The 17,267-nt window shown below is 39.6% G+C and overlaps 1 protein-coding gene across 2 annotated transcripts in view; it reads left to right on the plus strand.

The window, feature by feature from the left end:
* The window catches only part of VPS50 (VPS50 subunit of EARP/GARPII complex), a 79,442-nt gene extending 73,137 nt beyond the window's left edge, over positions 1-6,305 (plus strand). For both annotated transcript variants that reach the window (XM_085050723.1, XM_085050724.1), the window contains 3 exons: positions 914-1,035; positions 3,920-4,109; positions 5,544-6,305. In XM_085050723.1, the coding sequence (XP_084906849.1) occupies positions 914-1,035; positions 3,920-4,109; positions 5,544-5,663 (432 nt within the window). In that variant the 3' untranslated portion in view covers positions 5,664-6,305. The remainder of the gene's footprint in view (positions 1-913; positions 1,036-3,919; positions 4,110-5,543) is intronic.
* The last annotated feature ends 10,962 nt before the right edge of the window (positions 6,306-17,267 follow it).

Below are 17,267 nucleotides of genomic sequence, written 5' to 3' on the forward strand. Positions count from 1 at the left end.
GGTGGGGGTGTAAGGAAAAAGAAAAGGAAAAAACCCCTAGATTAACAGCCTTGGAATTAAAGCTCTTTTTTTGGGCTGATATGGTTTTAATAGACTGGACTGCAAATGGTTTTTGCTGGTTATACAGAGTTCATTACAAGTCTGCTTGATACTGAAGTAATCTGATACTTTTTTAAAATTATAAAGGCTTTAATCATTGGCAGATAACTTCTGTTTCCCTTTATTTAAGTCACAAAATCATTTTAGCAGTAATTGCATTCAGTTATGACTAGTTTCTCACTCACAGTATCAGCTCAAATCCATGCAGGCTATTGATGATTCATATGGAGACCGGTGCCTTCCCTTAACCTGAATTGTTAGATTTAGCCTCTTTCAATGGGTGCTCTCTGCTCCTTCCAAAGCACTGAGGAATTATCTGCTGGGAAAGGTTGAAGAATGAAAAGTGGTTACAATATTTCTGATCTTCTTTTCGAAAGATGATGGGGTAGGTATTTAGAGGGATAAAGAGATCATCATTGTATTTTCTTCAGTGGCTGTATATTGACTTAAAGAAGTTAAATATGAGTTTAGGGACTGAGGCAATGAAAATGGCATTTGAAGGATAAGCTACTTGGTTCATTTTCAGAGATGTCAGTTTCACAGAGAACTACAGCTCTGGGGAACAGAGCAGCAGCTCCTTTGAAAAAAAAGTCACTGAGGTAATGTTGTGTGTGATATACTAGAAAGTGATATGTTTTCTACTTTACACATTGAGCTTGTCCCTACAATTTGTGCCTAATTAGCCTCTCTGCTTTGCTCTTATTTTTCAATATTCTCTTTCATGTGCATTTCTAATTAGTGGTTGTTGTTGTTGGATGTATAGAGTATGATCCATTTTATGTTAAAGGAATAAACATCTTTTATGTTTTACCAGGAATTTGAAGAATTTAACAGACGGTTGAATGATGTGTCTAAGAGAGTCCGTATTCCACTGCCCGTCTCCAACATCCTCTGGGAGCACTGCATACGCTTGGCCAATAGAACTCTCGTGGAAGGGTAAGCATTTATCAATGTCTTGATTTTGGGTAAGTATATATATAATGGTAACATTTATTGTGTAGAGTTAAAAGTTCTAATTTTATAGTGTCCTTGTGAGTTCATGTGCTTTTAGGGACCCTAACAATTATAAATACTTAACATACTCTTTAGCAGTTTCACAGAGTCTAGTGCAGCATTAAGCCTAAAGGGGGTGGTCTTGTTCCTAGATATTGCTGAAGAATGACACTGAATAGTTTTACTGAAGCATTTGAAAATACAGTACTCTTTCAAAGAAACTTCTATATGAAAATTATCATTTCCCAGCAGAGTAAAGAAGGAAGTTAAAGTGTAATTGTTGGTACTTCTATGGTGATGCCATCTGTCTTTGCCAAGAAGAAAGATGGAGTTATCAATGCTATCAGTAGTAGCCATGGAACATGATTTTCCCAAATTCATCAAGAACAGAGAGGTGTCTTTGTTGGCTTAGTCAACAGAGGCTCAAGCACCTTAGTCAGGAACTGCTACACCTTGCTCATCCCTTTTTCCTTTAATCAGTGTCTCAGTCTTTTCAGATTCAGTTTTGTAGCCTGAGTATTGTAGACTTTTCATCCACTGCATTTATTTTTATGGTTTTGTCCCCTTGCTACGTATGTTTGGGCTCTTATCAGAACTTCTGCGTCACAGAATATGTGCTGTCTTCCACTCCTTCTACACATGTTTCTATCTTTCTTTCCTGGTTATCTTTACCCTATTCACTCCCTACTATCTATTTTACTTCTTTTCATCCCACTCTCCTGCTGTCTGCTCTAAATTAGGACCTCAACAAAATACTCCTCTTCTCCAAGTGTTGGCTGCATATTGAAGATCATCAGCTTCCACTGCTTCCATAAAGCCATCATTTTTTATCTCATGCCCATTTGTTTTTATGCCACCGTCCTTTTGCAGTCTCTTGAGAGATCAGTTTCATGTTCAGCATGACTAAATCCATCCATGACCTCTCTCTGGCTTCTCAATTCCTTCACCAGACATATGGCCTATACAACTAGCTTTGCTTTTTGAAATTTTATTGTCCACTTATCATCCCTCAAATAAAAGGAAGTGAAACAAAGGCATCTGTCTTCTCCTCCCCCTGTTCCACTTACGTTCCAAGTTGATAACATTGTCAGTCGCTATCAACCTCCTCTACCTCAGCCTTTGCATTTTTTTACAACTTGTTTGCTTTACATCTCATTCATCTGTGGCTTCACCATTGAACCATTTAATCCTTAGCTCTGAAGATCATCACTCATATGTCTTGCTCCATGCTGAGGTTTGGCTCATGTTTGTGACTTACCATGAAACTTTGACCTTTTCTTTCACCTAAGTAGGGTGGACTAGGAATACTTTGCTGATATAATTTGTCCTGTACCATTTCTGAGAGTGTAAAAGGTACTCATTATCATCTTCTCCCAAATATTTGCCTGTAATCTCTCATTCTTGGCCAGTTCTTTTATTTTTACATGTCTTGTAGGTTCTTTTCCCACTGTGGAAAGGGAAGGAAGGTGTTCTGAATGGCTGACTCTCTGAATACCTTCATAATTTTTTTAATCTCTGAATTCAATGATTGTATGGAATTAAAAGCCATGAAGGAGATGTTTCTCATCCAGTCAACTGAAATTGCTGTCATCAGGCCCTTCACTGAATGGAGAATTACCTCCACTACAGTCAGCTATATCTTTCTTTAAATTTTGTTCTTCCCTGTCTCCTAGTTCTATGTTCTCTCCTGTTCCTGTTTCCCAGCTGGCTTCTTAAGCTTACTGAAAATCATCTTCTAGTCTTCTATTAAGTTCCAGAAGACTTTCACCTTGGTCCTTTCTCTTTTTGCCTCTGTTACTTTTGCATTCTGCAAATTGTGAAATTTCTTCTTATTCTTAACCTGACCTTGCTGTGTATCGAGTTTCCAGCTGCATGTTTCTGCTGCCTCTTTTGTATCAGATCTAGTAATCCAAGGACTGTGTAATAATTAGGATCCACTTCATGAACCAATGGAAAACTGAGCTTGTTTTAGATTTGGTAGAGGGGAAGAGTGGAAACAGTGAGACAGCGTTGTTACTTGTGGCAGCAACTGGTGGATGAGCTGGATTAAGTCTCGCAAGACCCTGTGCTCCAGACCTTGTACACAGCTGAAATTTGCATTCTAAAGGGCATTGCAGTGTCATTTCCCTTGACCTTGACAAGTGCAATTTTTTATCTGAAGAACTGCGAAGATGTTTTTTCTGATTTGTTGACTATCACCCCACTGTGATCCTTGCCAGTATTACCTTGTCCTTAAGCTCATCTCCTGTCTCCTCTAACCTGTGACTAGTTTTCTGTCAGTCTGTTCTCATTCAAGCATCAACTTCTCACAGAGATGAGCCAGTGCTGCCATCATTTATCCTCTGGTTGTTGTGGCTGTTTCTGAAAAAATAGCTTTGTGTCTTTCTTTGATGCTCCCACTTGTTCCAGCAAGCTCCTGGTGACCATTCCTAGAGCTGCCATGGTACCTTTCAGACTCGAGTGGTCGCAATCACTTGTGTGTGACAAGTGTGCAGTGTGCAGTGTTCTAATTAGCATTGGTTTAATTTCATCTACCCTACTTGTAGTAAGTTGTTCAGTATAGGATTTTTAGTGGCATTTGGGAGAGGAGGAGGTGTTCATTCTAATCACTGGATAGAGTGGAGTTCTGTTCAGTGACTGGGCTAAAATGTATTATACTAATGCAAACAAAGCTCTGCAGCAGGCATCCTAAGAGACATTCTTGTCTGCTTTTAACTTAAAACCATAATTTGTTCCTCCTTAAGGTTCAAAACACTAAGTTAAACAACTTTGTTGTTTCCATTTTTATTTCCTTCTAAGTTTTGCTTTCCACTGTTTCTCCCTGTAGTTATGCCAATGTAAAGAAGTGCAGCAATGAAGGACGTGCCTTGATGCAACTGGACTTTCAACAGTTCTTAATGAAATTAGAAAAGTTAACAGATATTAGGCCTATTCCAGATAAAGAATTTGTGGAGACCTACATTAAAGCATACTACCTGACAGAAAATGACATGGAATGCTGGATAAAAGAACATAGGGTAAGTATTAAATTTACATTCTTTTACTGTCTATTGAGAAAATTCACTAAGATGATAATAACATGCTAACAACTATAAATAATAAATCCTTTAATGTGTTAAGAAATAATGTAAGCATATATATATATTCTTCATTTATGATGATAAAATCTATCTAGGAAGCAGTATAAATATAAGTGTATGTGTGTGTGTGTATGTGTTCATTTTTATCATATGAAGTTAGTAAGTATTTGAACTGGTTCAACATCTGATGACTGGAGAGGATGACTAAGCCAGTCACATATGCCTACTGTATCAAAAAATGTAGAGAGCTAAAGGGAAATTGAAAACGCTTGTGAGCTGTTCAGAGTATGTCAAAGTGCACAACTTGATGATTGAGAATTATGGTTTGGGGTCACACCATGTTTTGTATTTCCTTTAGGATTAGATTGCTTAAACTAAGTTTTAAGGCACAATGGAGAAGAGCCATTGCTTTTTTATTCTTCATTTAATAATGCTTAATCAGTATTAACATTTCTTGCTGAGATAAGTCTTTGTTTATGTTTTGAAAACATTCAGATGCTTTCACTATAGCGTTAACTAACAATTATAACAGGTCTGTGTAAGTAATAGTCACATGCTATTGGAGATACCCATCTTGGAAGTAAAAAGTCCTTTAAAGTGGAGCACTTGAAATCTGTATTTTGGGATTACTTTAAATCCCACTAGAAATGGAGGAAAGAAATATATCTTTGATATAATTTTCCTTGTTTTGCCTGGAGCCCCAAGAGAGCTGGTGAGCTACAGGGTTTGATGACCTACAGGGAACAGCTCTTGTTTAAGCCCATTAGTGGAAACTGTGTTTTGGATAGTGTTAGACATAAAGGTAATACCAGCAAATACGGTGTTTTCACTGGTGTTAAGAATTTTTTTCCTAGAATTTTTCACATTTTTTCCTCCTTTATGATGTACTGAAATCAAAATTGTCTGGAGACTCTGCAGACAGAGTCATTTAGAAGCTTATTGGAAATGGGAAATCAAAATAATAAAGATTATCAACATTTATCCCAGTTGGTTAAAAAAGAGTTTTTGTGTTAAAAGCTCAAGCATTTGCATACGTATTTCCCACTAAGCCTCCCAAAGAACGGAAAATACATTAAAAATTGATTTAGATACGTGTTCACAGAGTTACTTTCTGTGAACTCTGTCCCATACTTGTAAAGTCAGAAACATTTTCCATTATACCCTGCCATGTAGTGAAATACAGTTTTGTCCTCTGCCTCAACTATGAAAACTATCCAGACATGACTTAACTACAGCTTTAAATCTCCTTTGTGTACTGATGCTTCTATCAGTTGTAAAATCCACACTGAGTATGTCTGTGGTTTTTTTTAAATTTTCTATCTCTGTCTGGTGTTTTATTCTGCCCTAACATGATCTGCTTTTGTTTGCCAGGAATATTCCACTAAGCAGTTGACCAATCTGGTGAATATTTGTCTGGGCACCTACATCAACAAAAAAGCAAGACAGAAGCTGTTAGCTACCATTGATGACATAGACAGGCCTAAGAGATAACTGGAGAAAGCTGCTTTCTTTCTGACTTGTACCTTTTTCTGTTCACATGAAGGACGCAGACATTTTTCTCATGGACTAGTGACAACATTTGAAATGTTGTGCATGACCTTTCTTACCAACATTGGAAGCACTCTGAAGTGACATAATGTTCTAAAATATTACTTTTCTAATCTGTAGAATTCCTTTCTGTTGTATTTCTTTTTTTCCTTTTATTTTTTTCTTTTTTGGTCACTTGCCCTTAGTAAAGGGCCACTGTTTGTGTATCATTAAGCTGTATATTTTGCAAAAGTGTATACTGTAAGTAAAATCAAAATCAGAGAGAAACACATTGGCTTAATGTATCAGTGATGCTCTTTTTAAATAAAAGGGCTACTTGAAAATATTATGTCTTTCCTCCCTGCTTTCACCTTCAGAAATTGTGCAGTTTTATGGACCAGTGTAAAATGAAAGGATATGTATAATATTTGATTGATGTATCCTGCATGTGGATTAAGAGTGCAGATCAACTAAGTACTCTCATGTTAATGCCCATCATCTTCATATGTATTTAAAAATGTCTGTTTATTTCAGAATTAATTTAGTCATATCAAAATTATTGACTTCAGATTAATAGAAGGTAATAAACATTGGATGCTAATATGATTTCTTTGTGAGACTTTATTTTCCCAATTCAAAATGTCAGCAGTAATGCCAGGGAATTGGAATAATGTTTTTCTGACTGAGGTTTTGGATTGATACTATGATAATCTTCCTGTTTCCTGCTCTGCTGTAGACATCCTGTGTGATCCTGAGCAAAACAAAATGGCTCGACTGCATATTTGTCCTAGAAATCAATTTGTCTGAGCATCACTGGCTTCAGTGAAGTTTTCAGGTTTACCTTTGGTTTTCAGTATGTAAAGTTTAAAGAATTTTATTCTTTTATTACACAATAAACTTTTTGCAGTGCTCTCAGACCTTATTAAAGGAAACATTGAGCTAATAGGTAAAATAAATTACATAGGCTGCAATCCACTAATGTATACAACATGCTAAATTCTCAGTTTGGGATTCATACTTGCCCTTGTACTTTTAATTCAGACATGGGAGAACCAGGATTTAGTGAATGTCAGCAGTAATGTAGTGACAGAAAATTGCCCCATGGAGTCATCATAATTGTTCTTTTCTGCGGCCTAATTTCCTCTTCAGAAGTGTACTGAGCATCGTTGTGTGAGTTTAGAGAAAGCCTGTATAGAGTTTGAGAAGAGTGATAGAATTCACATTTTTAAATATTGGCTGTGTGGTAGTCAGCTTCCTTGTTTATTTGTATTTTAAAGGAAATAAAATTTAAAACAAAATTTAATACTGTTCTTTATTGACCATGCTGTCATGCCTAGTTGCATTTAAAACTTGCTTAGTGGTTTGTCACCATATATGTTGAAGCTGAATCACTTTTACCCTCTTTAAAAAGGTAGTTCAAATGAAAGTGTGGACTTTTGCGTCAGTGTATCTGCCCTGGAGTCAAATCCTGAGCGAGAGCTCTCGGAAGAAACAGAAATGTGTTGGAGACGATTAGTGTAAAATATCTCTCAATTTTCTTCTCTTGGATGAAATAAGAAATTCAGATATCTTTACCAGTGCTTTGGTGAGCTGAATACATTTAATTTCTCCTGAACTGCTTAGGTCACTGTAATTTTATTGCGTACCAAAAGGTAGAGGTGTAAGCGTTGATTGGAATGTAGGGTCAAGGTGAGCACTTGCATGAACAACAATCAGGAGTTATTTTTTTGTAGTTTATCTAACTTGTTCTTTTTAAGTAAGCCCCCAAATAAAAGAATATGCAAGATGCAGTGTTAAACCTATGCAACAACTGTTTGATCTTCATTCATATATGCCTCAGAAATCATTATGTTTTCCACAGGAACCTTCCATTGCTGCCCAGGATTGATGCCAAGGAGGAAGCCACATAGCTAAATGACCTACACACACTCCTAGATCCATGTTTTAGTTTTTAGGTTTCCCAGTGTGAAGTCAGGTGTTGGACTCAGTGATCCTTGTTCGTCCATTCTAACTCAGAATATTCTATATTACTTGGTTCTGAGTAGCTAATGAAGCTAAGTTTTCACTGAGTGCTGAATTGTTATCTTATTAAGGATATGTTTAGTAGTTTCCATTCTCTGATAGTAGAATTTTTTACAAACAATTGATTTTTGAAAATCTTTGTGCATCTTTGTTGTCCTGTGCAATGAGAAACATACTGCTTTTTCTGCAATGTGGAATATGGCTTAAATATCCTTTATACTTCAGAGGAGTGTTTTGTTACACTTGAATAGTAGAAGAAAATTTCCTTCAGTCTCCAAGAAGACTGACCAGCAGTGCAGAGGTGGGCATCTGTCAATCCATCTTTAGCCTGATGAAGACTTTAAATCCTGGTGCCCAGACAATAAGTGCCCTGACATTTGTCAAACTCATCTGGAGCACAGATGAGCAGTTTTCAAGTCTGTGGTTAGGGAAAGCCTATCCCTACACTGATCAGCACTCAACTGGCTTTTCTACAGTCAGATTCTCTCAGTTATATCTCATGGTGACACTGTTCTCTGGAAAAGCAGTTACTGGGGCAAAAATAGGGGGAAGCCAATTGATTGTTTGCATGGCCCTGGTGTAAGATTGAGGTCCTGGCTTTGGTATAGGTTTAATTATTCAAAGCAGGATGGCATTGATGGGAAAGACCATCTTGGATCAGCAGTGCTTCAGCTGATGGGATAGTGCACAGAGCACAGAGGTGTTAATTCAAATGCCTGCTCTGGGTAGGCACATGGATGTCCCATGATTTCAGGTGAGTAGCTACATTTCTGGGTAATTGATGGTTCTGGATTCCGTTTTCCCCACGACTAAGAGTCTTCCCATGTGTAAAGTAAAAGCTTGACTCGCTTCTGATCTTCAGTGGGAAAAACAGCCCTGGCCAGATCCGCTGAGGAAGCCCTGGATGTGGGGTGTAGATTATAGCTTGTGTTCACTGAAAGAACAGCCTCCCTTCTTTTGCCCTTATCCCCTTAGGGGAGAAAAGGGGATGAGTGATCCATGGCTGTCTCAAAGCTTCTGTGAAAGGTTTGCATTCCCTCTTAATTTTTGCAGATGTGAATGACAAAGATACGTCTTGTGATATATACCAAATGCAAAGCTGTGGATGTGGGTTCTGCTCTTCACTTGTTATTGTGTCACGGAATGCACAGAACTATAAGGATCCCCTCTTCTTACTGTGAAAGTGATATATTTGAGGTCTTTTCCTGTTTAAGACCTGCTATATTGTAAAGTACACAAATGAGGATGGGCAAAACCCACAGATTTATTGTTGTTATGATGGTATCTCTTTTATTTATGACCACTGCTTGAAACAGCATAACATAAAAGCTAAACATTGTACCGACAGTGGGATGATGGTGCAAATATGGAAATAATGCAATTTGCAAGCAGCAAGGTTTCTGTGCTTGCTCGCTATTTAAGGATATTTGTGAGTGTGTTGTTTTTGCACTGCCAGAGCTGGTTTTCATCTCAGCAGAGGCTTGCTTTTAAGGATCTCCTGCTCATCTAAGAGATCCTGACATGTTATGTGGAACAGCATCTTTCAGTGATACTCAGGACTTCACAAACACATGTTGTGTTTTGTGGTTTTTTTTAAGTAGGCATAAATCAATGGTATGCCATATGATAAAATACATGCCTGAGAAACAAATGATGACATAAGTAACCTTGGTTTTTGTGCTGTGGATCCACCATTTAATTTTAGTTTTGTGGAGTATTTTGTCCAGTCCCAGAGAGTTCACATTTATAGGCTAAATTTAAAATAGTTGTATGTGAATTAAACTCGAGTTTACTTGGCTATTCTACTTAACAAAATCTCTACAGTATCCCTCAGCTTTGCTGGTTTGGTCTGGAACTCTGGATCTGGATATATACATGAAAAAATACTTTCAGAGCAGAGATGTATAGATCTGTGTTACATTTGTAGATTATCTTGCACAGATTTCAGTATTGTCAGATTTAAAGTTGTCAAATAACTGTCTAAATGTATTGTTCTTTGAAAAACAAAGTATACAAGCAAGCTGAAGATCTAGGGGAAGAGATGCAGTGAGGTATCTCTTGTCAGTAAGCACAAAATGAATGATCAGATATGCAAAATGACTGCAGATATTTCTGAAGATCTTTTTTAGAAATAAATTCAGGGTTTGTACCTGTGTGTATTTCCTGCCCTGTATCACTAGTAATTTCTATTCATACATAAAAAGTCATCCCATTCATTGTGTTTCAGTAAACAATAAAAAACGAATGTCACTTGAGCCTTAAAATAAAAAGGATCTTCGTACATGAAAATTGTCCTGGGGTTGCTGTCTGAGAGCTGAGGGATGGCATGTGGAATATGCACCACAAAACTGTGTGCCTTGAAATTCGTCCATATATTATAACATAAATATATATGCACACAGAGCTTTGTGCGCAATGTAATTCGGCACCAGGGACTACTAAAAAGAATGGCAAAACTGAACAAGCCACGCACTCTGTTTCTCTGCTGTCACTTATGCTGACACTGAAGGCAGGTAGTGCTGAGGTGTTTCCTTGTGGGAGTAACTGGTGCCCATTGAGGACAAGGTCATAATCCGGGTCTGAATTCTGAGCTTTGAGTACACCTGAGTTACCACTGTGCTCCCACTGCCACTCCTGTGTCTGCCCCTGATGTGTGCTCTGCAGGAAGCACCACATGGGAGCCTGCTGAACAGGAGCTCCAGGACAGCCCAAAACCTTGCGAGCAGCAGGTTGGACACTTGGTGGAGCATGTTGCTCCTGCCCTTAAGGAAAGCTCATGGATAGTCATGCTTGCTGTCCTGGCTGCTCGGGAAGGATCCCTGTTCCTAATGCACAACACTCCTGGCTCAGGGCATGGGGTGATCGAGCTGAAAGGCAGCGGTGTGGCCACCTGGTGAAAATGTTGCTTGTTCTGGGACAGCTTGCCATCCTTTTCGAACGTCAGACCTCAATAAATGCAGGAATTCAGATGCCTGATGCAATAATTAGCACAGTACTAAGCATCTGTGCGTTTTCAGGACCATTTATTTCTAGAAGTGTAGGAAAATGTCATTTATGTAAATGAGTTTGACCTGGGGCTGATTCCTGGCCCTGAGCTGCCAGTTCAGCTGTCTCCTCCAGCACAGTTAGAATACTTAAGCAGCCAAATGTTCCAACCAGCTGAGTGGTTATGGGTGGTTTATAATGATCTACCTTTCACTAGAGAAAATTTTTGCCATGAATAGTAGTGATGCGTCATGGCTGTAATGCCATTAGCCCTTCCTTGCCCCCTTGCAGACACAGCCCGGTGCTGTGCTGGTGTCTCTGCTGTTCAGAAAGGCATTTCCTTCTCAGACCTTTCTGCTGAGTTCTGTTTATTTTTAGTGAGGTGTTTACTTCTGCCTTCTATTGCTCAGAATCTCTGCGGTGAGGTGCGGGGTTCTGGTGATGCACAAGTGCTTTTGCCTTGTGCAATAAGGGAGCTCTTGGTGTTTGTGACTACCCTGCCCGGGCGGAAGGATTTCTCGTGGGTGGCACATTAGGGAACATGTTAGAATTGCTGCAAACCACAGCAGCTAGGTCACAGACTCGTCCTGAGCATTGATTCAGGTTCTGCTCTGTCTCTGTGCCTGATGTAGGGAAGTTTGTTGTTTTCCTGTTCTTTACCCCCTAGGTATAAAAGAAATGACATTATCTTCCCATTTTGTGAGGGGCTGTCAGGCTGCAGTTCCATAGGCACGAGCTATACTTTTAGTGGCCATTGGTGACTTAACCCCAGGGAAGCTGCAACATGAACTGTTTCTTTTCATAGGGTAACAATAGGTGAGCGGCCAATGTGGATCACCTTTTCATTTTCCCTGAAGCACAAATTATTTTTCTTAAGGTACTGTGTTAAGACCTAAATTCCAGAATCCTTATGCAAGGAAGCTAGACCAGGAGGTACAAGAACAGTGTAGATGAGACTTAATATCTTGTTTGCTCACACAAAAACTAGGACATAAAATTCTAAAGCATTTATTTTTTTTACAAACAATATTTTTTTGTAAAGCCCAAATCTGAGATGCTTACAGATGAAATAAGCAGGTAAAGAGATGGGGGAAGATTTTTTCAATGCCTATCCATGCTTTTTAAGATCTATGTCTTCAATAATGGGAAATGATGGGATAATATCTCTAGAGACTTTTTTTTTTGAGGCGTTAAATTGATTAGCTTCGGTTGCCTGGGTGAGTGTGCAGAGTCTAAGCTGGTAGGTTCTGTTTAAGATTATGTATGATTAGTTCCCATGAACTTGGGTGCTCTTGTATCTTTAGGCTTAGACTCATTTCTGTATTAAATTTCGGTTTTCTGCATTTGAAAGGAGTGAATTTTATGAATAATTAAAACACATTTATTAACCTCTAATGAATGGTCAGTAAAGCTGGGAATTGGAGTGACAGGCATGTGGGACATTTTGAACTGTGCTCTTTGTAGGAATGAGAAAAAAAATTCTGAAGCAGATAAATAATTTCCTGGAGGTCAGTATGTGCCTGTATCACAACCTGAAAAACAGAAGTATAATATTCTCTGGGGTTATCTGGTACTTCATTATGAACCTTTCTGCTCTTGCTATTTCATGAGGTCAATGAAGGATTTTCAGACTGGACTCTTCTACTCTGTACTCTCACGTGTTTTCCTGAAAATGGGGTAGTGTTCATATTTGCTCTTTTATAAACATTAATTTTTTAGGAGGAAATGAAAATTACAAAAAATGCAGAACACTGGGCTTCTTTAAATATTTTATTAATATGTTCATATTGCTTTACTTATACAGTATGGAGGAGAATAGCGACTAAAGAATTAGCTTCTTTTGCACATAACCAACAGGTTAATTTTTTGCATTTTTTTTTCTGTTGTATTCTACTGCACACTGCAAGACCCCAGAGACTAACCCTGAGAGCACCTTCTGTCGAGATAGCCAGGTGTCAGCAAGGCTGGAGACATCAGCCCTTGGAGGGGAAAGCCAAATACAGCCCTGTGATTGTCAAGGTATTGAGCCACACCTCCATGGGACCTCTGTGACCTGCGTTGTGCCACACATCCTGGCTGTGAGGAACTTCCAGGGAGAGGGCTGGAAGTGGTGGGGGCCAGAGAAAGGTTGGGAGACACTGGGCAAAAACCCAGGCTGGATGACAAGGACCCAGGGGCTAGTGACCAGAGACCTGACTGCCAAGAGGAAATAATCTTCTGGTTTGTTTTATTGCCTTCCTGACACTGTTGAAGCAGAGGAGCAGCCTGGAAGACCACAGAGAGGGCTGCCTCTCTCTCGTGAGGTCACAAGCTCTCTGTCACAGTGCCCAGGGAGGACATTCCTCCTGATGAAATCACCAGCCAGCCTCTGCTGCCTGACCTTTGTATTAGTGGAGTTGGAATTAGGCCATCACTCTGAAACACCAACCTTTCTTTGATAGTGAGAGATGAGAAGATGCAAGTACAATCAAAGGAGGAAATTAATCCGATATGCTTCATCTAATCTTCGTTTTAATAGAATGCCCCAAGGAGGCAACAGGGAATTGCCTTTCAGCATGTTCTGGAGCTTGGGCTCTGGCTATAGAAACATTTCCATGCCAGCCCTGGAGTAAGGCTGACTGAGGCTATCAGCAGGCTCAAGGATGTAGACTGAGAAGAGTAGCCAGGCCGCAGGATGAGCAGAGTCACCACCTTGCAGAGACAATATTTCCAGAGTGTTCCTGGGCTGAAGAGGTAACAAATGGTAAAAATCTCACTAAAAAATGGATGATTTTTATGTTGGTTTTGTGGTGATCAGATTCATGTCTAATGCAGTGAGGGACCAGAGAAATGAATGATGCTCTGCACGTTTCACAGGATCTCCCATCATATACCCCAATATATAGAGAGGAGTAGGAAAACAACTGAGCAAAGTGGCCTCTCTGTCGCCTGCCATGGAGAGGGAACAACAACCCTTCTAGTTCCTCCCCTCTGATCTGTTAAGTCAGCCTAATACCTAGTTTTTCATATTAATCTCAAAGCATTATTTTGTATTCAAATGGATGTAAATGAAAATGAAGAATATGTTGAACAGTGTCTTCTAGAAGAAGAAAACATTGTGTTTATGTAAGCAGTCATTCTTCATTGTGCATTAAATACCTGCCCAAGTATCAGTGAAGTCTTTTGCAGAATGGGTGTATATGTATTGTCTGTTGCTTAGAATGCCTATTGTGTGAAAATTAGGCTATTCCAAATAATTGGGTGCAATGAAGAGGAAGCATATATCTGCTACAAAAAGGCTGAATGCTCTTTGGAAGAAGAGTTAAAATTTTATTACTCCTATTGCAGTCTCTAAGAGCAAGATAATCTGAAAAGAAAAGGGACTACATGACAAATCACTTTTATTTTTGCTTCTCACAATAGCTCACGGACAAAAGACAGACTGTTTTTTTGATACATTGTGTCAGATCATTCTCTGTTCTGACTCATCCACCCTCCCCCAACCTTAATTTTACCCAAAAGTCAATTTGGTCGCCCATGTATACATCCCACCGTCTTCCTACATGTGGGTCTCAAGGTTTACCTGAAGCACCATGGTCTGTATTTTCCCTGTGAAATTTAAATGTCCCAAGCAGTTCTATGTGAACAGGAGGGCAGGAGGGATCAAGTAGGTGTCATTGCCAGCAACCAGCAGCAGTCAGGTCACTGCCAGTGTCCCCTCATGGTTCAATCACGTGCCCTTAACTGGAAGAGGTGAGGAAGAAACCTGAGCAAGGTATAAAGCATCTGATAATGGATGTTTTTAGAACATTGGGGCATTTAGTCTAATGTAGAAATGCACAATTCCAGCCAGAAGCTAAATTCTGTCAGCTGACTTGAAAGATAAATTCCCATTGTAAGGGATAGGATGACCCACAAATGTGGAGGAGACCAGAGGAAATGGTGAGGGTCCCTGCTTCCTGCAATCTTGCAAACAAGGTCATCAGGTTTTCTTCACAGAGTTTTTCCTGTGAAGTTAACTGTCGGAGTGCAAGGTGTTAGTTGCGAAGTCCAGCAGCTGCAGAAGTCTTTTGTTATCAGTTAATGTGCGATATTGAGAGAGATAAACTGAATAGCTCCTGGCAAGGGCTGAGACTGATTGAGGCAAGACTATGTTTATGTGATTAGCAGGAGGGACTGGGAATGATGACGGTGATCATCTCCTACATTAGGAAAGGAAAACATGTAACCCTAGAAACCAAGTTCTTGTAACGGTTAAGTAAAGTTTGTAAGAGTATATAAAGATGATGTTTTCTGTTCAAGAAATGGGACTTTGCATGGACCAGGCTGAGACCCCAGTTCAAACGCTGACAAATGGTGCCCCGTGTGAGGAAGTGACACGACCCCTACCTGGCGTTTGTTGGCGTGCCCCGTTGGAACAAAGTGCTGTTGAAAGAAACAGAAAAAGCTGGCCAGTGATTGGATCCCTGGATTCCTCCAGTGTGGAAGGTGAGCCACGGGGAACAATGGGGACAGGAGAGTCCTCAGAGGATAGCCATGTTTTCAAAAAACATGGAGAGTCCGGGAATACCCAATCCCTTACAAACATGCTGCTACAAACAGCAGCTAGAGTGTTATGTTGTGCACTACTCATAATACTAGAAGTACACCCGAGCACCGCCACTTCATCAGAGGTGCAGGATGAGGCAGAAAAAGAGTTGCGAGGTCGTGCTACAGGAGATGAGGCAGCTTCTCAAATGCTGCCCTCCCAGAGAGCAATACTGGAGGCTAAGGAGGCTAACAACGAGAACGCTGCTTCTGAAAGTGGCCCCTCCTCGGAGGGAGAGACAACACTTTAAGACTCCACCGTGCATTTGCATCCACCAGGACATTTGGACCTCTGGGGAGAGGGAGGTCGCAGTGCTTTGTTGCTAAAGAAATCTTCTGTTCCCTTCTGGTGTTTTTTGTCCTACCCAGAATAATTGATTCTGATTTTACAGGTAAAATCAAGATAATGATGTGGACTCCCTTTCCACCCTGCACTGTACTTAGAAAGTCTCGCATTGCTAAACTGCTTTTCTTTTCCGATTTTAACAGGGGGAAAGGGGGGAAAGGAGCCCTGGAATTTAGTGAATACTAGAGCAAATGTTACTGTAATTTCTTAAGCTAAAGTGGGCAACTAATTGGCCTCTAGCTTCAGTTTTACAAAATCTTTCAGGAATTGGTGAAGTGAGCAATAGCCAACAAAATAGATAATTGCTCTGCTAACATCAAATCTTTTGTTTTGTAGTTCCTATAGTGTTGTGAGGAGGAAATCTCCTCTCTCAGCTCAGTCTAAGGCTGCAATCTGAATTATTAGGAAAAGCCATTGTCACTGTGCACCATCCCACAATTGAGATGGAAATCTGAAAAGACAAAATTCAAATGTTTTACTAATGCTTTCTCTAATTTTGCAGTTCAGACAACTCCACATTTACATGCACACAGCTTGCTAAAGCGATCTGAAATTCCTTTGCAAGCCCTGAAGATCTTTGCTGATGGGTCAGGACTACCACCCAAACATCCATCAGTGGACATTAAATGTTGCCGCTGTTAACTGGCAACTATTGTACATGCTTTTTGATGCCTGATGGTTTTTTGTCCTTTCTCTTTATACTTTTTTATACCCTTTTAATATACTTTTTACCCTTTCCCATTCCTGTACTTTTTACTCCCTGTATCTTAGCCCACATGTTTATAACCCTTGTACTCTAGCCTAGTTCAGAATTCTTTGGGGAAGACAAAACATCCCCAGAATCTCAAGAACATGAGGCACCAACCTTGAACGGAGCCTCATCTCTGGAACATGTTTTTGTAAACTAAGTTGTAACCTTTTTTGGGGGGAGGTAATTAGAATAACGGGGCAATTACTTAATTTGTTAGGTTTCTTATTGGGGAATTTTAGATAGGTATGCTAATTGGTGAGGTCCATAAAATTGTATACGCGTTGTACCCGGGGCCTTTTTCGTCGTGGTGGTGCACCTTTGACGAAGGTGCACCAGGAATCATATCAAACCAAGGTAATACGCTTTTCCCTATACTGCGTTGTCTATGTCTCATTTTTACCAGCATTTTAGGCATCATTTGAAAAATGGGATACTGCCTTTACTATTAACCTTAATCACAGACTCCTTTTGTGTTGCAGGAATATTTGAGGGCCAAAATCTGCAGTTCTGCGGGAAATTGCTAACCCGTTAAGCTTGCTTTTCTTTTAGATAACTCTAAAAGTTCCTAATTTATTATGCATATTCGCTCACATACAACACTCCCAAGTTTTATTGTAAAACTTTGCCCCCAACTAGCATGGCATTAACCCCTGCGGTTTGCAAAGTCTTCAATTGTGGCAAACAGATGTTACCCATTTCCCTGAATTCAGTCACTTAAATTATATCCATTCCTCCACTGACACCTTTTGAGGAGATCTGTTTGCATCCTGCCACACAAAGAGAAGCAACAAAGGATGCTAAACGTAATTTTTTAAAGCTGCTTTTGCATGTTTTAACTGTGCACAAGTTAAAATAAATAATAGTCCTATATATTCTTTAACTACCTTTTTTGCCTTAT

Source organism: Lichenostomus cassidix, chromosome 2, assembly GCF_008360975.1.
Source record: "Lichenostomus cassidix isolate B80296 chromosome 2, HeHo_3.0, whole genome shotgun sequence".
Classification (NCBI taxonomy): Eukaryota; Metazoa; Chordata; class Aves; order Passeriformes; family Meliphagidae; genus Lichenostomus; species Lichenostomus cassidix.